Source organism: Macrotis lagotis, chromosome 2 (assembly GCF_037893015.1).
Source record: "Macrotis lagotis isolate mMagLag1 chromosome 2, bilby.v1.9.chrom.fasta, whole genome shotgun sequence".
Taxonomy (NCBI): Eukaryota; Metazoa; Chordata; class Mammalia; order Peramelemorphia; family Peramelidae; genus Macrotis; species Macrotis lagotis.
Window position 1 is genome coordinate 197,912,575 of NC_133659.1, and position 13,043 is coordinate 197,925,617.

Here is a 13,043-nt window from a genome sequence, read left to right on the forward strand (position 1 = left end):
GAAAAAAATTAAAACAATTCAAAGGAATATTCAAAGTATATCCCTGAAAAAGACTATATATAAGAATAACTTTTGCTTTTCAATTACTGTCTTTTATCTGAAGAGAATTGACTAATCAGTTTCTATTTTGGTCTATGAACTATTCTGATTTGTCCAATTAATTTTTCAAGAATAAGGAACACTCAGCTGTTATTTTAGCCAGCTGATCAGAAATGCAACAAGTGTGTACAATGTCTAGAACAATGCACATCTCCATAAAGTGAAACAATTTATGCTTTCTGATATCTATTACCAAAGATAATCACTTTGAACTCTAGAAAATGGTCTTATTATGTAGATTCCCCAAAATGCTTGATTCAAAGGGGAAAAGGAAGCAAACAATGAACTATAAAGAGAATATCTACTAATAAGCTCTTATATAGTAAGAAAATAATATCTAGGACATTCAGAATATAAATTTTTTTAGAAAGATTTATTTTGAATTTTACAATTTTCCCCCCAATCTTGCTTCCCTCCTCCAACCCTCCCCCCCAAAGAAGTCAGTTAGTCTTTACATTGTTTTCCATGGTATACATTGATCTAAGTTGAATGTGATGAGAGAGAAATCATATCATTAAGGAAGAAAAATAAAGTATAGAGATAGCAAAATTGTATAAGATCACAGGTTCCCCCCTCCCAAATTCAAGGTAAGAGCCTTGGGTCTTTGTTCAAACTCCACGATTCTTTCTCTGGATAGACGATATTCTCCATCACTGATACCCCAAAATTATCCCTGATTGTTGCACTGATAGAATGAGCAAGTCCATCAAGGTTGATCATCACCCCCATGTTGCTATTAGGGTGCACAATGTTTTTCTGGTTCTGCTCATCTCGTTCAATCAGTTCATGCAAATCTTTCCAGGCTTCCCTGTATTCCCATCCCTTCTGGTTTCTAATAGAACAATAGTGTTCCATCACATACATATGCCAGTTTATTAAGCCATTCCCCAACTGAAGGACATTCACACAACTTCCAATTCTTTGCCACCACAAACAGGGCTGCTATGAATATTTTTGTACAAGTAATGTCTTTACCCTTTTTCATAATCTCTTCAGGGTACAGACCCAGTAGTGGTACTGCTGGATCAATTTTTTATTGCCCTTTAGGTGTAATTCCAAATTCCTCTTCAGAAAGGTTGGATGAGTTCACAGCCCCACCAACAATACATTAATGTCTCAGATTTCCCACATCCCTTCCAACATTGATCATTGTCCTTTCTGGTCATATTGGTCAATCTGAGAGGTGTGAGGTGGTACCTCAGAGATGCTTTAATTTGCATTTCTCTAATAAGTAATGATTTAGAGCAATATTCCATATGACTATGGATCACTTTGATTTCCTCATCTGTAAATTGCCTTTGCATATCCTTTGACCATTTGCCAATTGTGTAATGGCTTCTTGTTTTGAAAATTTGACTCAGTTCTCTATATATTTTAGAAATGAGTCCTTTGTCAGAAATCCTAGTTGTAAAAATTGTTTCCCACTTTACTACATTTCTTTTGATCTTGGTTACAGCGGCTTTGTGCAAAAGCTTTCTTAATTTAATGTAATCAAAATTATCTAGTTTGTTTTTAATGATGTTCTCCATCTCTTCCTTGGTCATAAACTGCTTCCCTTTCCATAGATCTGACAGGAAAACTACTCCTTGATCTTCTAGTTTGTTTATAATATTGTTTTTTATATCTAAATCCTGTATCCATTTTGATCTTATCTTGGTATAGGATATGAGGTGTTGATCTAATCCAAGTTTCTTCCATATTAACTTCCAATTTTCTCAACAGATTTTACTGAAGAGAGTTTTTATCCCAATAGCTGGACTCTTTGGGTTTATCAAACAGCAAATTACTATAATCATTTCCTGCTATTGTACCTAGTCTATTCCACTGATCCACCACTCTATTTCTTAGCCAATTATCACACAGTTTTGATGACTGATGTTTTATATAATTTTAGATCTGGTAAGTCACCTCTTTTGTACTTTTTTTTCATTGAATCCCTGGAAATTGTTGACTTTTTATTTCTCCATATGAATTTACTTACAACTTTTTCTAACTCATGAACTTTGATTGGTAGGGCACTAAACAGGTAGTTTAGTTTTGGTAGAATTATCATTTTTATTATATTAGCTCCACCTATCCATGAGCAGTTGATGTTTGCCCAGTTATTTAAATCTAATTTTATTTGTGTGAGAAGTGTTTTGAAATTGTTTTCAAAAAGTTTTTGAGTCTGCCTTGGCAGATAAGACTCCCAGGTATTTTATATTGTCTGAGGTTACTTTGAATGGGATTTCTCATTCTAGCTCTTTCTGCTGTATCTTGCTAGATATATATATATATATATATATATATATATATATATCTGAATTTTGAGGATTTATGAGGGTTTATTTTAAATCCTGTGACTTTGCTAAAGTTGCTAATTATTTCTAGTAGTTTTTAGATAATTTTTTGGGATTCTCTAGGTATACTATCACATAATCTGCAAAGAGTGAGAGTTTTGTCTCTTCCTTCCCAAATCTAATTCCTTTAATTTCTTCTCTTGTTGCTGAAGCTAACATTTCTAATACAATATTGAATAGTAGTGGTGATAATGGGCATCCTTGTTTCACCCCTATCTTATTGGGAACAGAATATACATTATTTTTTAAGAAAAGAGAACATTATTTTAAGATCCAGTTCACAGGCCAATATGATGGTATGCATCAGATAATTTTTAAAGCCACAAAAACAACATAATTATCTTGAAGGCTAAGACTCACACCAAGGCCACATCAGTACAGTTAAAAATTATAAAGAATTTTTGCCTAACTAGGCCAGGTAAAAACATTGAAAAAATAATATCCATAGAAAGCCACAAGTGTAAGGCAGTAACACTGGTGATTTAATTCAAATCCATAGCCTTCCAGTAAAAGTCCATAACAAATAAGAGAGCACAATGTTGAATATGGAGACTTGAGATGGCAAAGGTTAAAGGAAAAATTCTAAAATTTTTAAAAAGATAATTTAAAATTGTTTTATTTCAAAAATATTTTATTAGTGCTGCTGAAAAGTAACAATTTTAATAACAATTTTACCTCCATTATCTTTCTTTTTCCATTATCTAGCAGTTGCTCTAATGAGCTGTAAAATAACCAAAAGAACTAGAAGATACAGAATTCCAGGACTTAAATAAAAAACTGAATGATGGTACCTAACATTTTTTTAAGCTTTTAAGATCTGCAAAGCATTTTGTAAATTTCATCTTGGTTAATCCTCACAAAAGCCCTGTGAGGTAGGTGCTATTATTATCCACAATTCACAGAAGAAGAAAAGGCTGCTGATAGAGATTAAGTGATTTGCCCAGGGCCACAGTCATTACAGGTTTGAGGTAGAATTCAAATTCAAGTCTTCCAGTGAGCAAGTTCAATGTTTTATTCATCAATCACCAATATTTCATATCAACTAAACTATGAAAAATGTATAATATGCAAATAATTTATTTTGCTAAATCCAAAGTCAATAATTCTTTATGAGTACTGAAAGAATTGAGGCAAATGCTCAAGAGGCTAAAGAAACTGAACCTTGATCTCCTTTCTACCTGACTATGCCACTATATTTTATCTTACCATCCTTGACCAACTGCTGGGCTTTAACTCTCCCACGATTACAATGTCAAGATTCAACTCTAAAAACTAGATGAAATAAGTCTCATAAGAATAACTAAGGACCATAAAAGGGACTAAACACCTAGAAGGAACTTCACAAGACATTCATTTCAATCCTCTCATTTTATAGAAGAGGAAATGGGATTATTTCTTTTTTTCTCTGCTATTACATGTAAACAATATTTAAACTATTTCCCTCTAAGTCAGGGGCAGGGAACATTTAGTTGGTGGACTGTATAAAGGCCACAAAATCATTTCATTTGGTGCTACCAAGGTAAGTGCAGAATGAACTTGAAATTCAATAAATCTAGGAGCTTTCTAGGGACAAATTAATTAGATGTTTGACCAAACATGGCAGGCTAATTTTTAAGCTGATAATTCTGTATGGCCTGTGACCGATGTTATAAATATCCAAATGGTCCTTGGCAGACAAAAAGGTTTCCCGCCCCTACTCTAAATCAATAAAGTACTTTAATTAAGAGTTATTTTGGTCTCAAAAACTTATAATCAAGAAACTAGACAATGGTTTTTTGGTACTTCCCCAAAAGCAAAGTTCTCTTTTTATAGCTTTTCTATCTCTCATGAGAGAGGAAAAAAAAGGTATGTGAGAAAAAAAATTGGTGCATAAAACTCAGGTGATGAGGGTCTCTGTCAGTTTCATTTAATCCATTCCAAGCTTGACCTTTACCAATGAACAGATGTCTGTATGTGTGTGTGTGTGTGTGTGTGTGTGTGTGAGTGTTTGTAATGTATCTGACATTGAATCCAGTGTAAGTCAGGGAAGCTAACAACAAAAAGACTTAAATGACCTAAACACTATGGGTCTCAAAAACATTTGGGCCCACTGTGACGAAACAGTAAGTTATCAAAAAAAAAAAAAAAAAGAACAGAGAAAAGGAGAGAAACAAAAACAGAAATAATAATAATATGCCATCTATTTTAGGTTTAGAGTTAATATTAATCAAACAATTCTAATATTATTACTCACTGACTTGAAATTTGATGATGCTTGGATTTTAAAAACTGCCACAATAAGATACGAGAAATGGTGAAATTTCACATATTAAAATTAAACCACAAAAGAGTAGGATTTTAAAAAGTAATCATTAAAGGACAATGTCTATATATATATATATATATATATATATATATATATATATATATATATATATATATATATATATTACAATGCAGAGACTTCAAAATGTACTCTTCCATCTGTCCTACTGGATTAAATCTATCTAACTGAGATGTATGTTAAATATTCACTTAACAGGTATGAGGAGTTAAGTAGGTGGGTTAGGAAACAGCAGTTAGATGGAAAGCAAATATCTTTAGACTTAGAATATAATAAATTTAAAATAAAAACTACAATTCAATAGAATTATAAATCAGTCCAGAATCAGATTATTAAAAATCAGAAGAAATTTCTAAATATGTACAAAAATCAGGAAAATCACTAAAATTATTTTTGTTAATCATCTTCTTCATAAAATAAAAATGTTATTTTTAAAAAGTTATATTACATTTAGGATTTTCTAGGAATCCCAAATATTCCCAGTCTAATGTTGAAACATGGGGGGAGGAAAAAAAGTGAAAACGAAAACATTTATTCCTTGGATTCATAGAAATAACTCCAAAACATTTCTCAAAAGAATGATATCATATTTATATTTTTAAAGGTAAATTAAATGTTTCATTAAGTTTTCCTTCCATACACTCACCCATCTGCTCAACGATTTCTGGAGGAAATACTCGGGAGGCAAAAGCTCGACGAAATATATCTGAAAACTCCTTATCTAGCCCTCCTATTCCCATCTTTTCAAAGTTCCAATCAGGATTGATAATAGATTGTCGATTTTCCTTAGTTTTAGCTGTACCTGTATGAATAAAAAATAATCAGAAATTCAACAGTCAAAAGAAGAAATTCAAAGAAATTTTGATATTAACAATATACCCTCAAAAAATAAACTGATAAATTAAATCTAAATAAATAAGAAGCTATTCAAAAACTAAGATATTTTTGCTGGTCTATCTAGAAGATGGTCAATGTCATTAGGATATTCAGTTGTTTTCCCCAGTAGTGGGAAATGGATTCTGCCAAACTGCCTCTTAAGTTCTTGCCTTTTGCAAAGAATGCTTGCAGAACAGTCAGCTAGGTTGTGCAACTAACTTACATCCATGTAACAAAGCAAAATAAATTTTACATTTTAGAGATAAATTAACCTTGGACCACATAAGCCTTAACTATATTAAGGAGTCTATAAAAACTTCAAAAAGTAGCAATAATAAAGGGATTCAAATCACTTGATATACAGAAAGTATGTGAAAATCTGTAGTAGGTATTCTTTAGTTTGTTACACATGGTAAAGCCTAATCAATTCAATTCTATAACAGATGTATTAAGGACTTGATATAGTTTCTGCAAGGTGCTGTGTTAGATGCTTGGATACAAAAACAAAAAAAAAAAGAAAAAAGGAAAGAAAGAAAACAATTCTCATCTTCAGGGATACTTACTACCAGAGGATACAACATATGCAGAATGTACAAGTATAAGGCATGAACAAACAAATAAAAGTAATTTCAAGAGGAAGAAGTCACTAACAACTAGAGTGAATAGGAAAGGTCTTAGGAATGGGGTGACATCAGAGTTTTACTTTGGAGTTATCCAGAAGGTTTATGAGATAGCAGTGAAGAAGTACATTTCAGGTATATGGGATTATTTTTTGCAAAATGACTGAGGGAGGAGGTACATATATATAAACATAAAGCATACAGAAACAGTAGTTTATATGGGGAACTGATTGTAGTTTGATTAGAATAGAGAAATACATAAAGTAGAGGAATATGAAATAAGAGCTAGAAAGGTAGGTGGAAACAACCTTTATAGAAGATTTGAAATGCTAGACTCAAAAATTTTCATATTTTCTTGGAGGCAAGGAATGAGTATAAATATTACATGGACATATTTCTGTTTTAGGGCCATCAATTGACCAGTGGGAGTGGAGAAAGAGTGGAGTAAGCAGGAGACCAATTAGGAGGGTATTTCAAAAGTTCAGATGAGAAATGATTATGGTCCTGAATTAGGGTAGAAGCCATAGGCTGCCATAGGCGATAATTCATTTAAAAATTTTACAGATAATAAGCCTAATTTCATTTCAAGGTATTTTATATAAAGAAGATAAAATGTAATCAACATAGGTTAGAGTCTATCCTAAAACAAGACATTATATTGCCATATTTGAAAAAATACAAGATAAGTAAAACTGAATTTTCATCAGATAAATGAGGATAAAATTGGAATACAACATTATTGTTCTTATAAAACCAAGGAAGGAAAATATTAAATGAAAAAAAATTGAAATAAGATAATTTCCTGATTACAGTGTCACTGAGAAAAATTTCCCTTATGATGCCACCATGACTATTTTCTTACACTTGGCTGGCCCCTTGTGGTCAAATGTATAACACACAATAAATCAATAAAATATTTTTTCTATTTAAAAAATCTATAAATTTATACTTTGCATAATCATTTAGAAAATTAAAATTGTATTTCATAAAAGTCACATAACTCTAAAGAGGCAGACTTGCTTAAATAGAATAGGAATGGATAAAACACATCACTAGAAATTTACTGACGGAAATAAACTTCCTTGGATGTAATGACCAGGTAAGAAACTGCCCTGACCTTTGAAAAATCTCTCATTTCAAGATTATCTATGGACAAGAACTTTTATAATAAGATTGCCGGGTGACCAATGACAATCTTCATTTTAATGGATTCCTCTTCTCAGAGATCATTATCCCATACATTTAGCCTTGTATATATTTTCCTCAGGAACCTCTAAATATTGGAGCAAAATATTTGCTTCACACATTACCTTAAAAGGTTAGGGATCTTTTTCTCCAAAATACTTTCATCACTATGAAGGCTTGTCATCAGCCAATCTTAATAAGGGCAACATACTCTACAACCAAAAATTAAATGACATTTTCATTTGTGACTTGCTCATTTGAGCTTATAGAAAAAAAAATACCTATTGCCATTTTAAAACATGGGGCTAGTGAATGTTACATAAATACATGACTAGGATGACTTCTGTGACAGGTTACATAACAAGCAAGCTATTCTTTTTACTCCAGCCTATGACATCTCTCTAAAACCAAAACACTAAAGCCACTTTTATTAATCTGCTTCAGTTAATAAACAATTCTGCAATCCTTTTGCTTCATCCATAATGAGTCATATGCTTTATTTATAGGGAAAAATAAAAAAACATTTTGCATCCTAGTGACATTTGTTAAAATCACCAAAAGACAAAATGGTGAACAAAAAAAAAGAAATTAGCTTCTAGAATGAAACGCAGGTTTAAAGATCTTCATAATCAGATGCTACTAAGAACAAGATAAATACCCATCTCTTTGAGAATAATTTGGGTGAAACCTGCCTAGAGACAAGGATAAGGAGGAACAAAGCAATTTAATAGAGTGCCTTCTCATTGTACAAGAGTGAATTCGTGAGTTTCTGGATAATTTCACAGTTCACAGATAGAGCTTTCATTTCAGGTAAAGAAATAATAATGCTTCTAAGTAAAGCAAATTAGACTTCATATAATTTTTGAATTGTAGAACATGCTTCCATTTCTTAGCATATTTATTGAAATCACAGCAAAGAGAGGAATTAAATATTGCTATTACTATTAACAACTTGTTCTTATCTTTTTCAGTGCTGGTTAGATAGAACTAATCCTGGGATAGGTTTCTATTCTATTATTAGTCTTTTATATTTAATGTTTCATAGACTATTGTATAAGTGTATAAAATAACTGCAATCTTTAACTGAATAAAGTATTAGAAGGGTAAACTCATACTCTGGAAGCTCACTGAGAGAATCCTTGCTATAATTCCAGTAGTCAACTGAATTGTGTACCTCGTTTTGTTTCCACATGATTTTCATATTCTCTGCTAGGTCTCTATAGTTTAGAAGTTTGTTATTTCATGTGCCTATGCACAGTATTTGGTATAGCTAAATCTATTAAAAACATTGTCATTTCATGGATTAATGTGGTGGTTGGGTGATTGTGGGCAACAGCTTAGTCTGGTTTCCAGACAGTTTATTGATTGATTTCTTAAAAATAATTTTAGGCAATAGCAACTGCCATCTGTCAGTTCATGAAAGACAAGGAAATTCTGATATTTAACTCTAGCTCCCCATTCTTGCTATGCAAGGTAACTGAATGAATGCTTTATGTTTTCAAACTACACCGATATATATTGATCAATGTCTTCCAGTTTCCTTGTATAATCTACAATGATCACTAAACCCATTCTCCATAAGGATAATCCTTTTCTAGTGATAAATATCTGGTCCTGAAATGTCATCTTAAACCCTTGCATTTTCTACTTTTTTATCCTCATATTGTTAAATGAATTCATATCATTCACTGAGGGTCTCTAACTCTACTTGTGGATATTAGTCATTTCACAGACTCTCTCCAGAGGCAAATAATATTTAATTATATTCAACCAATTTAAAGATGCATACCTATCATCAGACTTTTAATATTGCTCAGTGAAGTAATGCCTTCTTGTTCCAAAGATATTTCTATAGAATTTTGGGGACAGCTAGGTACAATGGATAGAATACTGGGTCTGGAAGATATGATCTGGATCTCTAAATCTGATCTCAGTAAATCACTTAATCTGCTTTGACTCAGTTTCCTAATCTATAAAATGATCTGGAGAAGGAAATGGCAAACCTCTCAAGTATCTTTGCCAAGAAAACCTCAGTCACAAAATAGGTGCTGAAGACAACTGAAACAACAATAACAACAAAAATTGAGTATATCCCTGTAAAGAATGTCTACCAATCCTCTTCCTCCTTCATAGTAAGGAAGAATTAACTTTTTATGCATACACTTGCCTTAAAGTGACAGGCCCTTTGTTTTGTTAACAGTATATCAGTTTTTATTAAAATACCTTCCTTCCAAAGTTGCAATGTTCTATTTTGTAGTGCCATATATGTTCAATTAAGGCTGATACAACATATCAATCAAACAATATTACAATTACAATCAATATTACATTCGACTACAAAACAACCAATCAACAAATGTATATTAAACACCTACATCAAGTGATAGGCACTGTACTAGTACTGAGGAAATAAAGAATAAAACAGTTCCTATTCTTAGAGAGTTCAAACACCAATGGAGATAAAAGGTACATTTATCAGTGTACAAAGCATATACACAACAGCATAAATACAAAGAAGTTAAATTCAAGGTAATTCAAGAAAGAGTTACTAATGGTTGGTGGCCATCAGGAAAGTCTTTATGTAGAAGATGGTGCTTCAACTAAGTATTAAAGGAAGAGAAAAACTCTTGAGGAGGAAATGTATTTTAGGTCAAATCTGCACCTAAGAAAAATCAATCTAGTTCAAATATGAAGGATGAACTGAAATATGTAGAGAACTGGGGGTAGGGAAATCAAAGAGAAGGAACAGAATTAAGGGAGGTTCAATTTCCATTAAATGTTATTCCCACTTAACTTTCAGTTTAGGATTTCAAAAAGTCATTTAATAGATGCATTCCCAGCTTCCTCCTTGATCAATTTAATAGGTCATGTCTGTATACTAAGATATTTTTAACTACTGTCTTCAGCCATTGGCTCAATTGACTTCCAGATTCAAGTTAGAAGCTGTCAATTTATCTTTCCTTGACACACATCAAGCATACAGTGGACAGAGCACCAGCCCTGGAGTCAGGAGTACCTGAGTTCAAATCTGACCTCAGACACTTAATAATTACCTAGCTGTGTGGCCTTGGGCAAGCCAACTTAACCCCACTGCCTTGCAAAAACCTAAAAAACAAAAGACAAACAAGAATTTTACACAATCAATTCCAAATAACATTTCAATATCATTGGGAAAAGATTCTGAGATGAAAGTTTTGTTTTGTTTTTTAGGTTTTTGCAAGGCAATGGGGTTAAGTGGCTTGCCCAAGGCCATACAGCTAGGTAATTATTAAGTATCTGAGGCTGAATTTGAACCCAGGGTACTCCTGACTCCAGGGCTGGTGCTCTATCCACTGAGCCACCTAGCCACCCCCCAATTTTCTCTTAATGGAACTTTTCTATTGTTTAGTTAGTCAACAAGTATTTATTAGTATCAATTATTCTGCTAAATTCAATATATTAAGCTGTTTCTGGTTTGGTCCAACATATATTTTCAGTGTATTGGATTTCTTGTGACCATATACAGAACCAAACATTTTCCCTTTCTTTTTTCTTTAGGAGTTTTTTCTCTCTCTCCCCTGATTTCCTTCTCAGGCACTTGTAGTAACATTTCTGGTTGATCTTCAAATTCTTTGCTCTGTACTGATTCCTGTATTGCCTTAGTTTTTAAGTTTTTCAATGGTTAATTAAGGGGATATCGAGTTTCTAAAAGACTTCTTGTTTTCAAAATTCTGTTCTGCATGATTCTTTTTTTGTTGCCTTTAGTTGAGCAATGTGGAATCCAAGTTTTCTACTACAGCAGCAACTAGATATTAATGTAATTTTTCATTCATTCCAAAGACCTTCAAAACTTCTCTCAAATTTCTTCTGCCTTGAGGAATCTGAGACACAGTTGGGAGAGTGTGGAAATATCCCTCAATAACTCCAACTTTCTTGATATGTTTCTGACCATAGCACTGGCCACCGCATACAATACTGCATGCAGAATCCTGAAATGCTTCTATTCTTTCTGTCAAATATCGTAGAACACATTCATTCAGGATATTTGAAGCAAATACTAGCTTTTTTGAAATTTCTCTGCTTTGGTATCATTCATCTATTACTTGGATTTATGCCATAAAACTAAAAAGGAACTTTTCAACATGACAATCTAAGTATCTCTTTTTCAAATTCATTTGATACATTAGCATCTTTTGTAATCTATTTCATTTCTAGATACAATGTCTGGAATTATCATTGCTTGAATTATTAATTACATTTTTCTGATGAGTCAGAGATAACTCAAGAGACAGGATAACATCCATTCACAAGGTCTTTTAAGAGATCATGAAAATTAATGATTTGTTTTAAATATTTGGGCTTCATTAAATTGTTTTTTCTAAGTAAATGAAAATATAGTTTCATATTTTATTTCAGGGAACCCAAGTCAGTTTTCTGAATTGAAGATTAAAATGACACAAGCCTTTCTTCTAAGATTTTTTTTTTGCAAGGCAATGAGGTTAAGTGATTTATCCAAGTTCACACAGCTATTAAGTATTAAATGTCTGTGGCTACATTTGAACTCAGGTCTTGATTCCAGGGACAGTGCTCTCTCCACTGTATAACCTAGCTGCCCCACAGTCTTTCTTAAGTTAATAAAGGATTATTGTAGAAATAAGTAGAAACCAACTCCTGATTCATGAATTAGTAAACTGTTCTTCCTTACTCTTTGGTCACAAATCAAAAAATGGAGAATCTGAGAGCTGGAAGGGACTTCAACAGTCCTCTAGTCCAATCTGTTCATTAAAGGAATCCCCTGACCAGAGATCCTCCAACCTGGTGAAAAGTCCCAAGGAGGGGGAGCCCTGTCCCTACCTTAGAAGGCAGCCCTTCTAGTTATGAATAATCTGAATTGTTCAGAGGTTTTCCCTGGTTTTAAACTTATAATATCCTCCTTTTGCTTTTGGTTCCGTCCTCCAGGGTCAAAGAGAATAAGTCAAGCCCCCCTTCTCCATGATGGCCCTTCAACACAGCCATCCTGGGCTCCTAAGTCCAATCTGCACAGGTAGGACAGGAGAGCTGTGTTCAAATATTTAGCATCATAACATTTCTTTTTTGTTTGTTTGTTTTATATCATAACATTTCAAAGCAATATAGCATTTAATATTTTCAAATACTAATTATTAGCATGAAAGAGGTATTTTTGTACCTAATTTATTAAGAAACATAATGGAAAAGAGTAGAAAATTATTGTACCTTCCCCAGAACAATGTACATATGCCAAAAAGTAAAAAAAAATTCACTCCCTCCCCCGCAACTCTCACCATATATTCCCAGGGTATCCCCCAGTGTATAACTCCAGTAGAATGTAAGTCTTTTGAAAGGAGGGCCTTTTCATTTTTCCTATAAACCTCTCACCATGCTGTGCCTGTAGTAAGCTCTGAATCAATGTTTATTGAAGTGAACTGAACTCAATAATAATATAAAGTCCCATGTAAAAATATAGGAAGCATATCAGGAAACAAAGAAGTGCAGGGGAAAGGGTTCTAGAGACCTGAATTCAAATCACAGATCTTCTTCCTGCTTCTTTGTGTGACAGACATTCGTAACAAACATTATCTAAATCACATTTTCCTTACCTAT

The 13,043-nt window shown here is 32.8% G+C and overlaps 1 protein-coding gene across 1 annotated transcript in view; it reads right to left on the minus strand.

The window, feature by feature from the left end:
* NSF (N-ethylmaleimide sensitive factor, vesicle fusing ATPase) overlaps window positions 1-13,043 on the minus strand; it is a 205,881-nt gene that overhangs the window by 143,213 nt on the left and 49,625 nt on the right. The window contains exon 8 of the mRNA XM_074224391.1: window positions 5,408-5,563. Within this exon, the coding sequence (XP_074080492.1) occupies window positions 5,408-5,563 (156 nt within the window). The remainder of the gene's footprint in view (window positions 1-5,407; window positions 5,564-13,043) is intronic.